The sequence below is a fragment of the Lycorma delicatula genome, chromosome 1, assembly GCF_047948215.1.
Source record: "Lycorma delicatula isolate Av1 chromosome 1, ASM4794821v1, whole genome shotgun sequence".
Taxonomy (NCBI): Eukaryota; Metazoa; Arthropoda; class Insecta; order Hemiptera; family Fulgoridae; genus Lycorma; species Lycorma delicatula.
In genome coordinates, this window is record NC_134455.1 from 126,254,983 (window position 1) to 126,277,610 (window position 22,628).

The following is a 22,628-nucleotide window of genomic DNA, read 5'->3' on the forward strand; positions in this document are numbered from 1 at the left end:
ATTCACAATTTGGTCCACTGGAAAATGTTTGGAAAATGTTTTTTTAATTAATTTTTTTATTTATAAGTAGTTGTTGATTTTGGAATGTTTTACATTGGATCCGGCAGACTGCATTACCATCGCAGTATCGAATATTCAATAATATTCTATTTTAATTTTAATTTGTCCAGACAGTTGGTGCGATCAAATTGAGAAAAATATTTCGTAATTTTGTGTTATTATTGTGTTACAAAAAATCGCGAGAAAAAAGTTTTTTAATAAATAAGAGGCTAATAAATCAGATGGAAATGTAAACAAAGGAAAACCAATCAGATCAATGCAAGATAGCCGCTGTCAAACACAACGACCAATCACAAAGAGCCCGTATGGCCGTTGCCAATGTAAACAAAATCACAACTAATTAAGTAACAAGTAGGCAGCACTGCGATCGCGTTTAGAATTGTGCGCGTATTGAGAAATATTATATTATTATTTATTGAAATAACGTTTTAAAGTGTAATTTAAAAATAAACATTGTGCAAATTTGTAAGGTACAGTATTGAAGTGAAAATGTTTTTTTAATTTATTTATGTGTTGATCTTGGGATGGTTAGGGTTCACAATTGGGTCCGGTAGGCAGAGCTGCGATCGCGTTTTAGAAGTTTTTTTTTAATTTTTGGTTTATCAGTCAAACCCGGTAGTTGGTGCTGCGATCGGATTCTAGGATTTTTTTTTATTTTGTTGCTTTTTCGCATATCAGTTACTTGCGTCGTAGCTTAGTGTTGTTCTTACATTAAAATTCGTATTTAGAGAATAGTTTCAATTAAATCCGATAGGTAGAGCTGTTCTGACAATTGGATTTATTTACATTCTGAATTTTATAAAGTTAAAGGTGAAATTTTATAAGGTTCCGTAATGTTTTGTAAGTTTCTTAATGTTCAGTATTAATTGTAATGATTTTGCAGCCACAACACTTTTCGTTAAAAAATTATTTTCCACCGAATACTGTGATTAGAGAGTGGTTTGAATTAAATCCGATAGGTAGTGCTGTTGTTTTGCCATTTGGATTTATTTAAATTCTGACTTTTATAAAGTGAAAGGTTAAATTTTGTTAAATTGCTAATGTTCAGTTTTTAAGGTTTTATGAAACTTTCAATTGTTGTCATTTAATCTGTATGTATACTCAGATCTAGCAATAGCTAAGAATTGCCGGGTCTGCTAGAATTGCACGCTTATTGAGAATATTATATTATATTATTATTTATTGAAATAACGTTTTAAAATTTAATTAAAAAAAGTACATTGTGCAAATATGTAAGGTGCAGTATTGAATTGAGTATTTTACATGATTTTTCATGAATTTTAATAATGTATACACGTGCATTCATAACAATCAACTTAACCTACAAATTTAAATTGTCATTCCTCATTTGATTCTATGCAACTTATGAAGTATTGAACAGCTCTTTGAAAATAAAAATTTAAGTTTGTAAAATAAATTATAACATTTATAAAATTAAAATATAAGTTACTTAAAATATAGTTTAAAGTATATTTAAAAAATTGAATTTATAATGTTTTAGCTGATTAATTTTATAAAAAGTTTTCTAAAATTATTTTTAATTTAAAATTATCTAAAATTTGGTAAAATAGATGTTAAAATAATGAATGAGAAAAATGATAAAAATTTCTACTAAAATTTTAACTACGCTGCTTTTTTACAGTGCTTTAATTTTTTTATTAATTGATTAATTAAGCTGTTACATGGTTATGAAACATCAAAATTATTAAATAAAAAAAAAAATATGTAGGAGGTACTTTTTTAGATGATGTTAAGTGAAAATTAGTAGTAATGAGGATGAAAATTTATTAATTACACTAATTATTAATTTTACGACGTTTCGTTTTTTTAATTCAATTTTCATCGGACATCTCAATATTTAGTGAAAATAAATATTAACCATACTACACATAATTAATCAATAAACCCATTACAATAATACAACAATCACAAACTGAATCATACTAATAGTCATTTTAATGAAATTTAGAACACATTCCTGCTAATTTTAACTTAATTAAGTTACTTATATTTATGTGTGTGCATTTATTACAGAATAATGCCGCGTCAGGACAACGTCTGTCGGATCCGCTAGTAGATATATAAATTTATATTAAACTTCTGATCTTACGGTGGTTTTGGAGTCTAGGGGATATGAAACGCGAAGATGTGTCGAAATTTTCCGAAGTCGAATCATGGTATCCCTCACAATAGGTAGGTATATATATATATATATATATATATATGATAAAATATCAGAAGTTACTACTGAAATAAAATTTTAAGTACTATTCATTTTAAAAAATGTACATATCTAATTAAATATGCCTACAAGGAAGTCATTTGGTGTCCAGATCAGTTTTTTTTACGTCTCTATATCTAACAGCTTTTTTTTATTATATACTTTCTACCTGATGTTGTTTTAGTTTCTATTTTGTTTTCATTTCTGCAATACTCTGTTAATATGTTTCGTCAGTATGTATATTGTTTTACTAGTTCAATTCTGGCTTTTTTGAGGAGACACTCCTTTATTTATATTTACGTACCCTTAATATTTTGTTGTAACATTTATTTTTATTCCATATTCTGCTATAACATCTTTCAATTTTAAAATTATCAGGTGAATATCCAGTACTTCTATTTCTATGTTGATTATTGTTCATCTTGTACTGAATAGGTTTTGTACAATGTACAATGTAATACAATAGGTTTTGACAATGGAGTAGTTCCTTACGCGTCAACATATAATAAAAGAATGAAGCTACGAAAGGAAAACGGTACTCACCATAGAAATTATAGTGATCTTAGCAGAAACGATAATAGAAATTATTATCTTAACAACAATCCAATACTTCTTTTCCTAAAATCATCTTATCATCTGTATACTTTATGCAATCCATTTTTCTTTTTCCTTGGCTGTTAACTTCATTACCATGAACAGCAGTTTTGATGATTTTTTCAACAAACATATTAAACAAGATGGAGGCAAAAGCACCCTTGCATTTACTCCTCTTCCGAGGGTAAATCACTCAGTTTGTGATCTCCTATTTTCATTACTGTTCTGATTAAGATATGACTCTTTATATATGCCTCTATCTTTCTAATCTTAATTTGGCTTTAAAACATTTTATTGATATCCCATTTGGCACTTTCAAATGTGTTTCCATATCTTAAAACACGCTTTTTTCCTTTACCGATTTCTATACACCTGTCACCAATAGTTCATATTAACTCAATCGCATGCCTTGTGTTTCTTCTCTTCTCAATGCCATATTATTCTTTTGTAACCACTTGCTCTACTTGTTTTTTGTTAAATGTTTTATACAGAATTTTCAGAATAATCTTTGTTTAATATGAAATTAAAGTTACTACACGGTAATATTTCAGTTTACTGAACCATCTTTTTTGGCGAATGGAATCATGAATATTTTATGAAATATTCCTGGATACATCTCATTATCATTGTATATCCTATTATTATCTAACTAAATTAAATTTCCCATTACTTTAACATACACAAATAGATTGGTGAAATTCAAGGAATAAGAAAATTCAAATACATCAATTTTTAACAGTTTTAAGATTTTACTTTTGTAATCATTTCACATAGCAATAGTTTCTACTGCTTTTAGAATTATGGTTTCTGTATATTGCTTTATAATGTACAAACTATTGATTAGATCAGAAAGAAACTTACTAATTGAAAAGAATATTTTTAAAATGTCCCTCCATCAGCACACTCATTAACAACAAATTATTTTTGCAATTTTTCCTTATTTAGCATTATATAAAAAATTCAATAGTGTAAATTTTTTTAAACAAAAGTCAAACTTCACACATTTTGTAACACTTTTTTCTTTACTGAGATTATTTCTAATACTGAGATGGAGGCCTCGACCCCATACTTAGTGAATTTTAAAATATTTCTTTATATATATCGTGTTTATAATATTTTTAACAACGTTTATTACCATCTAATAATGAAATACCTTTTTAAATTTTTTTTGTAAATTAGGTTAATCATTGTCAAATGGTTTTCCTATTTAAATAATTTATTAATTTTTTTAAAATGTGATTAATTACCTTGAAGTGGTTTAGATATATCTGATGGTCTGTGTCTTGTGTAAATTGCAGCAACTCTTCGTTGAAACATTTTATCTGATAATGCAAGTACCAATGGAAGAAGTGCACCTTCTAGTAGAGCTGACCATAAAGGTATACAATCCAATGGCCATTCTTTTGGAATTAGATCAGGAAAGAAATTGGTGAAAATTGACAGCACCTGTAACAAAAGAAAATCATTCATACATTTATTAGTGATGATACAACATATAAAAAGAAAATATGAATGTAATTATTTAATTTTTACTTCCTTGTACAAAGTAAGAGGAAAATTTCGGTTTTCAGATTTCAACGGAGATATCCATTTTGATCATCCCTAAATCCATTTTGACTAGCTTCGGCGTGACGTCTGTACGTAAGTACATATGTCGTGCGTCTTTATGTACGTATGTTACTCGCATAACTCAAAGACGATTAGCTGTAGGATGTTGAAATTTTGGATTTAGGATTCCTGTAACATCTAGTTGTGCACCTTCCCTTTTGATTGCAATCGACTGGACCATAAGTATCCAAAAAAGCCCAAATACCAAAACATTTGGATTTTGGAATTTTTGTTAACTGCAATAATAAGCCCTCATTTAGAGCTTTTCAACAATATATGATAAGTGGTACTTATTTTCATTGGTTCCAGAGATATAACCAAATAAAATTTTAATTAATGAAATATTTGGATTTTACAAGGGGAAGGCACATCGGTTAAAAATCGAATACATTTTCTTTTTTTCTTTTTTTTTATTTGAAATGTATTCATTTATTAAACTCCGATTGTAAAAAAATTTTACAATAAATAATAATTCAATAATAACAATAAAAAAAAAATGAAAAAACCTCATAAATTATTAATGAATTAAATATTTGTACTTTTCATTTTAAAAAACGTGTATATGTAATTTAGTAGTAATACAAGGAAGTCATGTGGTTTCCACATAAGATTTTTTATGTACTCAGATCCTACTAGTTAAATTGTTATATTAATGAATTATGTTAAATATGAATACTTGTTACGTAAATTTACCTTTACAACACATTATGATGGTACTTTTAAAATTTATTCTCATTTTGTCTAATTTGTTTATCTATTTTTCTTTTTTAATTCCATTGTATTATTTATAATAAATGTGATAGTTTGTATTAAAAGGAATTGTTTCTTCCAATAAATATAGTAATTATAGCATGATAACATTAGCAATAATAATATTACGTTTTTATATTATTATTTTTGTATTTAGGAGTATTTTACCTCTGTTAATATTACTATTAAAATCATTAAGTAGTATTCTTGTTTTCAGTGATAGTACTATTTTATTTAAATTCTCAAACTTTCCAGCTGAAGATTTTTAAATTAATCTCTAAAATGTAAGCTAATTATATGTTGTGAATTTTGGAATATATATTATAATTACTTTTATGTAAATAATATATATGAATTTAAAATGAAATAATATTGAAAATAAAGCATTTATTAGTGGTTTAAGAATTTTTTTTTTGTTCGAATAGGATAATGCATATTGTAACAGTTAATTGTATGTTTCCCAACACTTAATTACTCCTCTCTTGCAAAACATCTTCCCTCAGTTAAACAGTTAATATTTTTATTATTCTAATGTGAAATAATACAAAAAAAAATTATTATAGCCTTGATTTAATTACTTCCCGCAAAAAAAAGACATGTCAAATATGAAAAACATTTCACAAAATATATGTATTTTCTTTTATTTTTACTCGTAATTAAATTAAATACAACACATTGTAAAAATGGATAGTGTAAAAGTGGAAAATGTAGGTTACTGCAATGCGTGAGCTGAAAGTGTGCCCTCGCCAACTGCTGTGTCAAGTGTACTATAGTACATGTAAAATACAAAAGTGGGTCCTCCCTTCAAGCTGCCTCCACATACCTCCTCTACACCAATCCTACAACCTGTCATTCGGAACACGTGCTACTGTTTGTCACAAAAGTAATGCGTACCTGCTATTTAAAAATAATTTTCGTAATAACTCTACGCCACGTCAAAAAAAAAATCATAATATTATAGCCTATAATAAATAAACAACTCATTTCATATAATTTTTTATTACATCATTGTTACTGTTTATTTATAGAAAAACCTTAGTTTAATATACTTGAAAAAAAAACATAATTTTACAAGAAATAAATAAATAAATTACTCCATATACATCTTGAACAAAATATTACGTATAAATAATTCTATTTGTACTAAAAAAATTACCAGGACATATTCGTTACTATAATAGTGACGTCATAATTAAATACGGTGCAAGTCATTGCATGTGACTTTTGGAAAACATTACTTTGGCTACTGGTGTGAGAAGTCGCCGAATAATGTTAAGAGCAGTAGAAGGGGATGCTATAGCGTACTACAGACCTCCCTTCAGATGTTACATACTTTATAGTCATGTATTAAACCTGTTGTATTTGCATTATATATATAAGTATGTCATGTTATTAGTAATCGGGTGTTATTAACTGGTTAGATAATGCAAAAAACCCCGTTCGACCGTCCTGCCAAAGCTAGCCGTGATTTCGGTTGACAAAGACGGGGAAAAATTTCAGCTAACTTTGGTGTATTTAATTTAATAAAAGAAAACGTTATTGACATTGTTAGTCTTGTGCTAATAGTACAATAACTATGCCGATAAGTCTGAATATTAATAACATTATTTATTTATTACCAGGATGGTTTTATTATATTTCTTAACGGCTTATTTATTTACATACACGATTTAATTATCGAAAATACATTGAAAATATCATAGGGAAACTAAATGAAAATAGTTTTTCTACTACTTTTTAACCTAATTCAAATATATATTCAAGGAATTGCAGAAATAATTCTAAAAAAAAAATGATAATAAAATGCTCTATTATCTATCTTGCAACTATGTTTTTTGTCCTCTCGTTTCAGGTCTGGGTTATATTAGTGAATTATACCTGGGAAACATTACAAATAAAAAAAAATAATAATTGCAATTATTTTTTTTTAATTTTATATAAACCAGTATTGTTTATGTGTTATTATTTGTGTTTTTTATTTCCTTGTTACAAAGTAAAGGATGTATTGTGATCGCGAAAAACTCGGTTTTCAGATTTCAACGGAAACATCCATTTTGACCATCCGTGAATCTGTTTCGCCTAGTTTCGGCATAATCACATTCGTAGAATGTTGAAATTCTGGATTTAGGATTGTTGTAGCATCTAGTTGTGCATCTCCGTTTTTGATTACTACCGACTGAACCAAAAATATCCAAAAAAAGCACAAAATTCATGTGTTTTTATTTTTTATTTTAGACTTTTTCCTAATAAGCCCTCATTGAGAGCTTTTCAACGATATATTATAAATGGTACTTATTTTTAATGGTTCAGAGATATAGCCAAATAAAAATTTAATTAATGAAATATTTGGATCTTAAAGGGGAAGGTACATCGGTTCGAATCTGATTTCATCTCCTTTTTTTAAATTAGATATATTGATTTATTAATAATTCTTAACTTCTGATTGTAAAAAAAAAAAAAATATAATAAATAATAATTCTATAATAACAATAAAAAGAAATATATCAGCGGTTATTAATGAAATAAAATTTTATGTACTTTTCATTTTAAAAAAAATGTGTAAATGTAATTTAATAGGCGTACGAGAAGTCATGTGTTATCCACATCAAATTTTTTTATAAGTTAAATAACCAATTTATCTTTATGTATATATCAATTTCTTTTAAGAAATTTGCTGAAAAAATTGATGTCGTTTTAATTGTAAATAAAAATAACTAAATTCATTAATTTCAATCAGATTATGAAAAATGAATTATAATAATTATTTTTAAAAAGGAAATTATATCAGTAAAATAATAGTAATAATTACAATAATGATAATAGAAATAAATTAATATTTTTAATTTGTAAATATGGATTTTTTTCACATAAATATAGAATTTTTCACATACCCAAACCTAATCTGGCAGATAATAAAAGTCACGCCATACGTATGGAAAATAATTTTTTATCATTTAAATGTATTACATTACTGTTTTTATAAATTTGGTTTTTTTTTATTATTTTTTATTACAATTCTTTGTAGAATGAACATAATTTTGTTATTATTATTTTCCCGTTATTGTTACTTTCTTCCCAAATTTTCATCTGAAAGTTTTCCAATTATCTTTATTTTCTAAGTTAATAATTATTCAGTAAGAAATAGTTATTTTAAAAACAAAAATTCAATAGAAAAATATATTAATGAAAAAAAAAAATTATTTTACTTGATTAATTGATTTGTATAAATAAAAGCCTGATTAAATATTTTGCACTAGTATTATTAATGTAAAATAAATTCTCACAAAATAAAAATTTATCTACGGATTATGTTTACAACCATTGCAAAGAAAACAAAAAAATTGTTTTATTAAACTAAGAAAAACAAACAGCTGTTAAATGTGTAGTTTACTAAAGAAATCGCTAGAGTATATTTTTTTTCTTATCAAATACTGCAGCAACGTTTTTATAAGTTTTTTTTTTTAAATACATAAAATGTTTAACTTTCATTATATATTGATTTCATCATCATATATTGATTTTACCAGCTTTTTAAAGAAAAGTACAGCGCATTACTCTCGGTCGCATAGTAGAAAGCGGAGGGGATTGAAAATGAATTTTTCACTTTTAATTATGAAAAAAAAAAATATCGCTATAACTTTCTTATTAAGTAAAATATAGAATTCGTTTAAAGTTTCTACTGTTCTTTGGATAAGAGCCTAAAATGTATGTAAATAAAGGTTTTTAATATCACCAACCATTAATAGCCGTTTGTGGCACAGACATTCGGTCTTATGATTTCGGGCGACCGAATGCGGGAGAAATGCCAAGCCATGCAAATCAATAATATGAAGATATATGTTACGTTTTGTTATCTTTTTGTTATTTAATATTTCATAATTCCTTTTCTTTGTAAAATTTTAAATTAAAATGAGTTGATACAGTTTCAGAAGAAAATAGGGTAAAATAATGAAAAGTCATTAAATATAACGAAATAGTATCATAGTAATACCCATTAGAAATAGTAATTAGTACACTAGAAATAGTAATACTTTTCGGAATAATAACCAAAAGTCTTCTTGAGCAGAACTGCACACGATTTTTTTGTAATTTAGTTTTTTTTTTTTAATGAACATTCTTGACTTAAATAGATATTAGTTTATAAAGGTCATCAATTGAAAAACCTTTGTTCAAAAACTGTCAAAATTTATCGAAACAATCTAGTTTATGAAATAGACTGCATTTTTAATTTTTTAATTTATATTGTAACATTTTTTTGGTTTAATAAATCATTCCAGATTTTTTTCTTAAAAATAAAAATAATCTTAAGTAAACAAATAAATAAAAAAAACTAAGACTGTAATTATAATAATAATTATTATCATCAATTAGTTGGGAAAGAGTTAAATTTTAATCACAAAGGAAATACCAAGAGAAATCGGTAACATAATTATAAATTTAAAAACTAATTTATGTAAATACCTCAGTTTGTAAAGCAATGATTTCTATCGATATTGTCCCTTCATTATCATATTAATTCAACAAGTTATTGCAGAAAAGTTAAGTAAGATAGGTTTTTTTTTAATAAAAATATCTGGTTGCTAATGGGAGGTATGTTTATGAACAAGATAAGGATATAAATACAAGTTACTAAATAAAACTTTATTGGTGTTGCACAAGAAACATCAAAACGTTTAGTATAAAAAAATGTAATAATGTTAATAATAATAAAAAAATTTCCTATAACTTTTTTTTTTTTACCTACATTGTATAACTTGGTACGATTTGGTCAACTTTCATTTTATTCAAAAGTGTATAATTATTTTAAAGTAAAATATTTGTTATTCAGTCACTTTTGCTTTCTAAATTATTAAAGTATATCAAATACAAAAAATCAGAAGTTCCCAACTAAAACGACCCTCATTCGATCGGCTAAACCGATGATTTCGTAAAATTGTTACTCGAAAGGATCTTGTTACTATACTACGCACCTTCGGTGAATAAACCACGGCAGAGGTTCCGCCACTGTGAAAGTTGATTCCCCCATTTACCGATAAAAATAAAACATTATAAAATGTTTTAAAGAAAACATTCAGATGTTTCAAATTTTACTTTCATCCATTAAATTGCTAAGTAAAAAAAATCATTTATCTTAAATGAAAAAAAATTAGAAGGTTTACTTTTTACAACCTTGTATGAAGTAGAAGTATAGTGATCACGAAAAAGTTTGGTTTTCAGATTTCAACGGAAATATACATTTTGATCATTTTTTTATTTATTAAATGCGTACGTGTTCCTGCACACTACCGATTAAAATTCTACCCCTGACTACCCACCCTTCCTGGTACAGCCGATATGCATTACTTCAGGAAGGGGAGAATATGCCCTCACATACATTCAGATACCACAGTCAACAGACACTCACCTCATACGCCCACAAGGTATCTCACATCAAACTAAAATCACACCACACACTCCACGACATCCAATCATCACTCCAGAATACATACCTCACGCCATACACTCCACACATCACATCACATCAATCAATCACATCCAACCATATAACTAAACACTTCACAGGCAATTTTGACTTTCCCTGAATCCATTTTGACTACTTTTTAGAACATTTTAATAAATATTATATCTCTTTTTTATTTTATTCGTACTTTGACGATTGTTATAATAGGTTATTGAAGAAACGCACGAGAGTTGGTCAAAAAAGAACCATCCCAAATTTTTATTTCTCTTCATATTAAGGTTTCTTCTTTCAAACATTATAAAATTTGGTCTATAGAATTCTTTACGTGGGAATTAATGTGGATCACTAATTAGATCTATATTTCAGAAATGGTTTAACATGATAATGATGAAATATGGTATGGTAGTTTTTTTTACTAAGGAGGGATTCTACTACCCCCCAAAAAATGGATGAAGTAATGAAGATATATTAAAAAGGTGTATTATTTATATATTTGATTGTCTTACTTTATGTAAAAATAAATGATATTTGTACGTGGTTTTAAGCTAATTAATAAGTAAAATCATAACATAAGTAATTATTATTATAAATAATTTAACCTTAGATAAAAAAAACCGTACTGGTTATGTTGGAATAACCTCCCCTTTTAATCTACTTCAAAAATTGAAGGAGTTCATTTAGGCTATTTTTATAAATTTTTTAACTTTAAGTTTATTTTTTACCGGTTTCAATGATTCTTTTTACTTCCTTTTACGAAGTAAAGGAAGTATAATGATCGCGAAAAAGTTTGGATTTCAAATTTCTACGGAAATATCTACTTTGACCATCCCTGAATCCAATTTTACTAGTTTAGCCGTGATGTCTGTACCTACGTATGAAGTATGTATTTCACATAACTCAAAAACGATCAGCCGTAGGATGTTGAAATTTTGAATTTAAGACTGTTTAACATCTAGTTGTGCGCCTCCCCTTTTGATTGCAATCGACTGGACCAAAAATGTCCAAAAAAGTCCACAATCCAAAACATTTGGATTTTGGACTTTTTTTTAACTACAGTAGTAAGGCCTCATTGAGAGTTTTTCAACGATATATCGTAAGTATTATTTATTTTCATTGGTTCCAGACTTATAGCTAAAATTTAAATTAATGAAATATTTGGCTCTTACAAGGGGAAGGCACACCGGTTCGAATCAGAGACTTCATCTCCTTTTTTTGTTTTCATTTAAATATGTTGATTTATTATTAATTATTGACTTCTGATAGTAAAAAAGTTTTACAATAAATAATAATTTAATAACTATAAAAAAAATAAATGAAAAAAATATCAGAAGTTATTAATGAAATAAAATTTTATGTAATTTTTTATTTAAAAAATGTGTATATGTAATTTAATAGGCGTACAAGAAAGTCATGTGGTGTCCACATCAGATTTTTTGTTACTAGTTGAGTAAACGCTACAAATATATATTTTTTAATAGGAGGGAGAGGTACACTAATTCAAACTAAAGATAAGCAATATCAACATATGATTAAATCGATTGTTTCGATAAAACAGGTTGCCGTTCATACGTAATAAATAATCGTGTGTAAACAGATCAACGATTAATAATAAAGTTGTTAACATATTCGAGATAAATATATTTTGCTTGCGTACAACGGTGATTATCCTGATATTCCGTTGAGGCGATGAGACGAATGAACTTCCAGTCGAATAATACAATCCACATATACTCCTCATAGCACCGAATATAATCTTGCGAAACGAACGAGATATTTTCACAAAACCTATCTAATAGATATAAGTCGGTGCGAGTGTATTACCGTACCGGCCGAAGCAGATCGATGTCGATAAGCTATAAACGAGAAAAATACAAATTGGACAGCGTGTTGTGTAACTCTCGTCTTCGTTTACTTCGGTCGTAAACTCGAAATCTAAAATTCATCGATTTTTCTTTTTTTCATTATACAAGCGTAGTCTCTTTATCCATTTGAACAACTAACTAAAAATATTATGTGGCATTGGCATGGTAATCTATAACAACATATTTGGTCCAGTAAGAAGAAAACCAAAAACAACTTTGTTTCTCTTTTCCTTTACTAAGGTTAACATTGATTCTGGTTATTTTGGGACTATCTATGCCAACTTGGAGTACCACCTCTGTTTTTTTTTTAAAATTAAAGAAAATATTATTTTCTTGATATAAACAATATAAATGTTATTCAATCTGATTAAGTATTTCACTTACCTAATGAAAGTTGTACGAGATGATGCAGGGACTCAAACAGTTTTTGTTAAAAATCTATAAATGTTCAATATGTGCTCCTCTGGTGACACGGTACACATCAACTCAAAAGTCTAGCTCTTGCCAAACTCGTGCTAACATGTCATTTTCGATAGAGTTGATTGCATTGATTATGCGATCCTTTAGCTCAGCGATATCGGCATTGGTGGGATAAACACCTTATCTTTCACGTAACCTAAGAGAAAGAAATCACATGCCGTGAGGTCTGGTGCTCTTGCTGGCCACAGCATAATGTGTTTGTCTTTTTCAGACGCACGTCCTGTCCAGCGCCGAGGTAATGTTGTGTTAAGGTACTGTCTAACCTCGTTATGAAAATGGGCAGGACAACCATCTTGCTGGAAAATGAAGTCGTTGAGTAGCTGAGGCATTTGCCATTATTGTAACATATTCAGGTACATCATGCCGGTTACTGTCTGTATCTATTATATCATACAATAATAATTTACAGTATAAAAAATCCCTTTCAGCACACCGGAAAGCGGAGGTAGAGTTCACCGGTACTAAGTAGATTATAATAAAGATTTCCACCTTAAAGGGTGAAAAATATGGGAAACCTTTGAAAAAAGTTTCACATATGTAGCATAAGACAAGCCCTATCTTCTGACAATTCCAGCAATATTTTAGTCATCCCTTGCCGTAAGGGTAGATCATATCAAAAATTGTTTCAGACGAAAGTTTTAGGTAATGTTTAGAGGACCAACGACTACTTTAAATCGATTCGGTACTGTGCCTATTAAGGGAGGTATGATTTTTTGGTCTTCAAAACCCCATTTTTCAACCCCTGGGCCAATGGTTGGTGATATAAAATAACTTTACTGAAATAAGTTTTAGGCCCTTATTTAAAAAATAGTAGGAGCTTTAAACGAATTCGATATTTTACTTAATAAAAACGTTATAGCGATATTTTATTTTTTCGAAAAAGCTCCTCCATGTCCACCCCCGTGGTCCGATTTTGACGGTTAGCAAACTCGCCTGAGATTTTGGGACTAGTTATTTTTAAAGAACAATTTTAAAATGATTGGTGCAAAATTACGGTAGTTAACGTGTCCACAAGAAAGTGAAATTGTATACATATATATATATATAAATGGATATGTAAACTTTTGAGCTGAAGGTGGTTTTGGGGCCTGGTGGATGTGAAACGCGAAGATATGTTGAAATTTTCCGGAAGTCGAATCATGGTACCCATTACAATAGGTAACTTTCTTATTTACCAAAAACATAAAATTATATAAGATTGCAGTAAAAAATAATATAAAGAAATATTTTTGTAAAAAATGTTTATAACGATATCTACTAATAAAAAGTATGGCTTTTTTATATCAGGTTGTCTAAAAGTATTGAGCATTCAGAGGCCAAAATTAAGGATAAATTTTTTTGTTACTGGAAAATAACATTTAGACCACACGTGTACTATTTCTTTGGAGGACCTGCCAGTTTTCCAGCAACACCATAATGTCGTCGCTATATAACTTCTGTGGTTTCTGGTAAAAAAATTGACACGTAGTTTTCATACAGGACTCTTTTGAAACTAACTTATCACCATTCAGGGAGTTTAGTAGAGACAGAAACTGATGACAATCTGTCGGTGCCAGGTCCGGGCTGTACGGTATTTGTATTAAAACCTTCCAGTCAAGCTCCCTACATTAAAACCTTCTCTAAATTTCTGACGGGTCGTTAAAGATGTATGCGATGTGACGTTGTCACCGTGGTATACGTCACCCTTCCTGTTGACCAGTTCAGGCAGTTTCTTTTGAATTGCTAGATGTACGCGGTAACTGTCGACTGTACAGGTCTGAGGCATCAGCCAGGGAGAACGGATGGATGCACAATGGCCTTCCGGTCCCACCAAACAGACAGCATAACTTTTCTGGGCGTCAGTGTGGGTTTTCCCACAAACTGTGGAGCTTCTCTCGTTTGGATTACGATTTTTTTCGCACATTGTTCTAGTAGGTTAACCACATTTCATTGCTCGTGATCAATCGCTTCAGAAACGGGTCGATTTCGTTACGTTTCAGTAGAGATTTGCAAATAGAAATTAGATCGAGTAAATTTTCTTGTCAGAATCTAGTCAAAATGGATTCAGGGATGGTCAAAATGGATATTTCCGTTGAAATCTGAAAACGGAAATTTTTTGCACACAATTTTTTTTTTCATCACAATACTTCCTTTATTTACTTCGTACAAGGAAGTAAAAATTAGCTGATAAAAATTATGTTACAGAATTTAAATCTACACGCACGAGAATCTGACTTTTATCCTACTATATATACTAGCGTACCCAGTCGCGACTTCGCCCACAATATAGATGTAGCTTCACTCACAATGCTTTTTTAATATAAATAATTTAAGATAAACAAAACAATTTATTGCAATCCCAAATCTAACATACCCATCGCGGCTTCAACCGTGCTCTATGGTTAATTGCGCTTCCCGTTCCCATCAGAGGGTCATAGCTCGCTTCGCTCTGCCTTCACTTTTTCTCCCGTTTCCGTTCCCTTCTCTCTTTCCCTTACTTTCCCTTCCCCTATTTCCCTACCACCCTTCCTTTTTCATCTTTTCCCTTTCCCCTTTTCCCCCTTTTCCCTTTTCCCCTTTCCCCGTTTTCCCTTTTTTAATTTTTCCCATTTTCCCCTTCTTCCCTTTTTATCCTCTTTCCTTTTACCTTTTTACCTATTTCCCTTTTCCGATTTTTCCCTTTCATCTTCTTCCCCGCGCGTAAATCGGTCTAGTAGTTTTTTAGTCTATAGCGGACATACATATGGAAACATTGCAATGGAATCGTAAAATATTTATTATAGCTTATGTTGCTTTATGTCCGATAGATAGCGTTGTTAACACGAAATTTAGTTTTTTGTCGATTTGAACCCCTTAAAATCAAAATTTCGCAAAATCCTTTCTTAGTGCACGCCTACTTGCAGATATGAAGTTTCCCTGAAAATTTCAAGTCGTTTTCTGTAATAATTTTGATTGTACGTTGATTATGAGTCAGTGAATCAGTCAGCACATTCTGTTTTATATAAGAGATTAATCATAAAAAAAATAAAATAAAAAATAAATTTTATTTGCATTTTGATTTGTAATAAATATTTGGTAAAATGTTACTTCTTACAAACTCTAAAACCATCTGATGTGGAGACCACATGACTTCCCTGTACGCCTGTTGAGTTGCATATACACATCTTTTTTTAAATTTTTTTTTTTTTTTGTCTTCAGTCATTTGACTGGTTTGATGCAGCTCTCCAAGATTCCCTATCTAGTGCTAGTTTTTTTTAAATAATATACAAAAAATAATGAAGTATATAAAATTTTATTTCATTAATTACTTCTGATTTTTTATATATTTTTTCATTTGTTAATGAATTATTAAAAATTTCATCTACACTTTCATTTTTTTTTAGACAGACACAATAGTTTAATTAAAATCAATCTTCTACATTGTAATTTTATATTTATAAAAACTATATTATATTTTGCAATATTAATATTTAATCCAGTTACTGACAAAAATCATTATTGCTTTAATTTATTAAAAGTTTTTCCCGTGTTATCTGTTCATTATAGTACAAACCGTAAATAATCCCTACTGTAAAAGAAGATTTGAATTTATAACTAGCAGACCAGTCAATGCTTCGCTATTGCTAGTTCGAGTATATATATATATATATATATATATATATATATATATATATTGATTAAATTAACACAATTGAAAGTTTGTTAAAACATTAACAAAATGAACATTACAGAACTTCACAAAATTTAACCTTTTCCTTCTTCCCTTTTACTCTATCTCCCTTTCCTTTTTTCCCTTTTCCCAATTTCATTTTTACCATATCCCCTCCCCTTTCCCCCATTTGCCCCTTTCCTTCCCTTAGTTTTTCTTTCCCCATTTCTCTTTCCTTATTTCCTTTTTCCTCTTTCCCGTCTTCTTTTTTCTCCTTTCTCCTTTCCTTTTCCCCGTTTTCCCTTTTTTATTTTTTCAATTTTCTCCTTCTTCCCATTTTACCTTTTCCCTTTTACCTTTTTCGAGTTTCCCCTCTTCCGATTTTTTCCTTTCTTCCCTTTTCCCCGCGCTAAATCAGTCCAGTAATTTTTTAGTCTACAGCGAACACACATATCAAAAATATTGATATGGAATCTTAAAACATTTAGTATATAGTGTATTGATTTTACGTCCAACAGGTAGCGCTGTTTTTTTAAAAAAGGATGTTTTTACCTGCCACAGGTAATCTAAGTATATAAATGTAGGTATATAAAAACACGCGCGTATTCGAATGCAAGGTTGTGTAAAAATTTCAAAGCACTCGGTAAAGAACTTTCGAAAATTTAAGATTTTCAACAAACGAACATTTACATTTTTATTTATACAGATAACAACTTTCGTTAAACTTTACACGTTAAAGGCCTACAGTTAAATTTTTTCTTCACTAAAATCAAAACCTGCTAAGTACATATAAATTATATATTTTAATAAAAATGAAATGTTTAATAATTTAAACTGAAGAATAAAAAAAAACTTCATATAATCATGGCTAATAAATTTTACCTTTGAAATTATTACTTACGGCTAGCAATTGATCAGATTAGTTAAAATAGTGCAATATATTTATATATAATTTTTTTGTAAGCTATTGTGAGATTATGTTATAGATCTATGTTAATGTAAACACACGTATTTGGCTGTATACTGTAAATAATAATAACCGTATGCGTTTCATGTGATTTGATCGTTAATTTGTCTTTCTATAGTATTACAACAGAACGATACACTTACATAACTTCCATTCGCTTGCGGTTTATATCAATATTTCATAAACGCCCACAACATAAAAGGTGTGGCTATTTTTTAAATAAATTTTGTAGATAATAATTAAATACAAAATTATAATTTTTTAAAACAAATCACTTGACTACTTCAGTAAAAGAGTAAAATACACAATTTGAAGCTTGATATAATAATTTGTCATCATTGCTTATTATTGCATTGTTACATTATCATAAATAGCTTGATATTATTATGTTATTTAAGAAATTTTAAGGTAAAATTTCAGAAAATTTATTGAAAAACCCGTAATGAAAACTACGAGAGGTTATCTTTAAAGTAAAGATCGTTTCATTGAAAAAAAAATTATTCTGAAAACATTATATTTTTTTATTTCTCTTATACTACTTCTCTATATAATTGTCGCATGAATTAAAACATTTATGGTAGCGATACACCATCTTCAATATACCCTCGTCATATTCTTCTGCCGCCAGACCGTTTAGCCACAGATTAACAGCATTTTTAAGTTGATCGTCACCCGCGAATTGCTTACCACTCAAAAATTCTTTCAATTTCCCAAACAAATGGTAATCAGAAGAAGCTAAGTCCGGACTATCTTTTGTCTGATCGTAAATTTCCCATCCGAATTTTTTCAGTAAATCACGTGTCGGGCCCGCAACAAGTAGACGTGTATTATCGTGCAGCAGGATGATGACGTCGGTCAGCCGCCCACATCGCCGATTTTGAATGGTGTGCCGTAACTTACGTACAGTTTTGAAGTAGTCTTTTGCATTTATAGTCGTCCTACGCAGCACAAAATCGATCAGCAGTATGTCAAACCGATCCCAAAAGACTGTGGCCATCAGTTTGCGTCTAAATGGCTGTGGCTTGACCTTTGTCGGTCTGGTTGGTGATTGAGGATGACGCCATTCACTTAGCTGCCGTTTCCTATCTGGCTGTAATATAAAACCCATGTTTCATCGTCGGTAACAACTAAATTAAGCAACTCATACCTTTTTCTTTGTAGCGCATCAAAAATTTCAAAGCAGATCCCATTTGGATTTTTTTGTGACGTTCCGTTAAGTCGTGTGGCACCAAACGCGCACAAACCTTTCTGAAGCATAAATGATCGTAAACAATGTGACCGATAAAAGCTCTTGAAACATCAGAAAAAAGAAGGGCCAGGTCGGAAATCGTTGAGCGACGATCTTTCCTGATTTCATCATCGACGCATTTCAACAAGTCCTCGGTGATTATCAAGGGTCTCGCCGAACGGTCTTCATTGTGCACATTAATTCTGTTATTTCTAAACCTTTCACACCATTTTCGGACGTTTCTTTCTTTCATTACATTATCACCGTACACAGCAACCAACTACCTATGAATTTCAGCCGGCTTAACGTTTTGATGGTTTAAAAAACATATGACTCGACGTATTTCACATTCGGCGGCAACATCGATTTTCCTATTCATTTTATAACGTAATAACTCACACGTAATCAAAGATACTACAACGCGACAGACAACCATGCAGTGTGTACATTACTAGCGTGCCAAGAACGACACAGGTTCGCTAACCTTATGGACAGAAATTTCCCAGCGGTCTTTTCTTTAGAGATATCCCTCGTAAATACCAATACATATATGCATTCCAAAGAGTCATGGTTGATGGTCAGTAAGAGTTTCTTACCTTTTTATCTGTTTTTTTTATACGGTCACCGTTTCTTGATAAATACATATATTTCTTGTGAAGAATTTTATTCATGTCGGCAGCATTTTTTTTGCAATATTAAAAATTTCAGTTATAACTAGTAAAAAAGTAATTTTAAAAATATATAGGTGTGCAAAAAATATAACACTACGACTAAAAGTAATTAATTTGATGTTTTACTAAAAATAATTATCTGTGACACGGTTTGTTTTCAAGTTATGCTCTTTTGTTTTCAGGAAGGGAATATTTAATTTGGCCTCAAAAGTAAAAACAATGATGTACCGAACATAACTGTATGACATTTATAAGATTAAATTTATGATTTTAGATATAAGTATTCATAAATAATTTTTAAAAATTGGCTCCAATTGGATATTTCTTGAGAGATAAAAAATATGAACATTGAAGAAACATAAGAAAAAGTTTTATTGTAAACCTATTATGATCATATATTTACTGGTTTTATTCAATTCTAAGTACTTAGAATTTTTGATAAAAGTTGAGAGTGCTTTAATGACAAGACGCAGGTACGTATGACTTGATTTTACTTACTTGACGATCAATTATGTTTTATGTACATTTTATTTTAATCTCAATTTAATATGTGAACTGAATTTATAATATAACTAGCAGACCCGGAAATGCTTCGCTGTTGCTATATATATATATATATATATGTATGTATATATATATATAGAGAGAGAAAGAGAGTGGGGGAGAGAGAGAGTTTAAATGAACACAATTGAAAATTTGATAAAAAAAATTAAAAAACTGAACTTCACAAATTTTACTTTTCACTTATTCTCCTTCCCCTTTTCCCTTTCCAACTTCTCCCTTTCACCCTTCTCCCTCACTCCTCTCACAGGTTCCTTTTTACCCTTTCCCGTTTTCCCCTTTTCTCTTTCCACCTTTCCCCGTTTTTCATTTTTTCCTTTTTCCCTTTTAACCGCGCGTAAATAGGTCCAGTAGTTTTTTGGTCTTTAGCGGACACACATACGAACATGCCTTTTATGTATATATATATATATATATATAGAATAAAAGTCTGTATATTTGTTTGTTTCGTAAATATCTCGACACCGGCCCCAACTAGCGGGTACAGTTTTTGCAATAATATTTCTTTTCACGTAACTAATATTCATATTCTGAATATGAACCAAATCGGTCCATAAATATAATTTTTCTAAATATCTCAACCCCAGCGCCATCTAGCGGGTTCATTTTTTGCAGAGATAATTCTTTCCATGTAAGTAACATGTATTCTGAATATGAGGCAAATCGGACCAAATTACAATTTTTCGAAATATCTCGACGCCAGCACCACCTAGCGGGTCCAAACTAATTCAGAAACCTTCTCTAGCATGCGTCAAATCATTCCCCAAAGTTTCATCGCTATCAGATGAACGGTTTAGGAAGGCATAAGAGATATACAGACAGCCAATTATTCATTTTTATATATATAGATTTTAATTAACGTATGTCCCTGAAGATGGAAATTATATTTTCTGAAAGTGCTAGAACATAATCACTAGTAATAATTGTTGGTAAGTGGAAATTATAATTTATAGAAACTTTTTATATATGATATATACCAACAGGCCATGCTAAATAAAATTAATCTAAATTAGAATTTTCTTATAATTAGCGCTTTTTACTCCCTTGTACGAAGTAAAGGAAGAAGTATTGTGATGGCGAAAAATTTTGTTTTTTCAGATTTCCATTTTGACAATCTAAAATGTCCAAAAAACCACAAAATCCAAAAATTTTGGATTCTGGACTTTTTCTTAACTGCAGTAATAAGCCCTGATTGAGATCTATGCAACGATATATTATAAGTGGAACTTATTTCATTGGTTCCAGAGTTTAGCCACTTGAAATTTGAATTAATGAAATATTTGTATCTTAAAGGGGAAAGCTCAACAGTTCAAATCACACTTCGTCTCATTTTTTTAAAAATTTAAATCTACATTGTAAATAAAAGTGATTGTTAATGAAATATAATAAAATTATAGAAAAGAATAATAGATAAATTAAATAAAATTAAAAGTTGTTCTAAAAAGTAAAAATCTGATGTGGACACCACGCGACTTCCTTGTAAGCCTATTAAATTACCTATACATATTTTTTAACAAAATAATTAAAATCCAAAATTTCAACATCCTACGACGTGATGCCGTAACTAGCCAAAATGGATATTTCCGTTGAAATCAGAAAACCGTAATTTTTCGCGATCACAGTACTTCCTTTACTTCGTACAAAGAAATAAAAATTAAATAAATAAATAATTCTTTAAATTTTGATTAGGAATTGAATATTCTAAATATTCTGATAAATTGAAGTTTAAAAAATTCAGTAGTTTTGTGTAACTAAATACTGAATTTTTTAAAGTTTTTTTATTATTAAAAACATTTACTTTCGTTTTACTTTTATTTTAAATTTCTTTTTCATAAAAATGCTTAAACTTATATAATTGATGTAGTTAATAATTTGTATGAGCTCTGGGGTTAAATTATGTAAATGTATATACATCTACCATGGGTTAAAAATCAATTTCCCCAGTTAGTAATAAAAAATAAAACAATTTTTTTAACTGAACTTGAAAGGTTTCAGGTAATTTGTAATTGTAGAAAATATGAAAAAAAATTACAATACATCAAATTGCATTGACATTCATTCAATTGTTCTTCGAGGGTCTTATTCATTCTATAACATATGGATTGAATAGAATCTACCTGGAAGAGCTTAGTGAGGAAGTGTGCCTAGTCTTGCTCCGAAATACAGGGATGACTAATGTCAAAACACAGGGTTAATTAATAGCTGGGGAATAACATCTCAATATACGTACCTTCTGTTATAATTGAGTGAAAAAATCAGATCTCAACACTTTTTTTTTATACAATACCTGATATGAAATCCAGGAAGGTCTAAAATTAGTTCCATCTCACGACCAAGGAAAATCTTCAATTATTTATGTAATATTTTCCATTACCAACAAAGATTGCAAAAAAAAAATGCAAAAAATTGCAAAAAAATTTAATAGTAATGTTCGAGCGCTTTCCGATTAGTAATCCATCTTCATTCAATTTTCTTATATTTCTTTGATTATTTTATTTTTTATAGATAAAATAATCGAAGAAATTAACACCTTAAAT

General features: G+C 29.3%; 1 protein-coding gene across 1 annotated transcript in view; it reads right to left on the bottom strand.

Annotated features, from left to right (window-relative positions):
* Positions 1–22,628, bottom strand: part of LOC142322025 (uncharacterized) — a 349,309-nt gene that overhangs the window by 76,301 nt on the left and 250,380 nt on the right. The window contains exon 3 of the mRNA XM_075360626.1: positions 4,123–4,321. Coding sequence (XP_075216741.1) covers positions 4,123–4,321 — 199 coding nt within the window. The remainder of the gene's footprint in view (positions 1–4,122; positions 4,322–22,628) is intronic.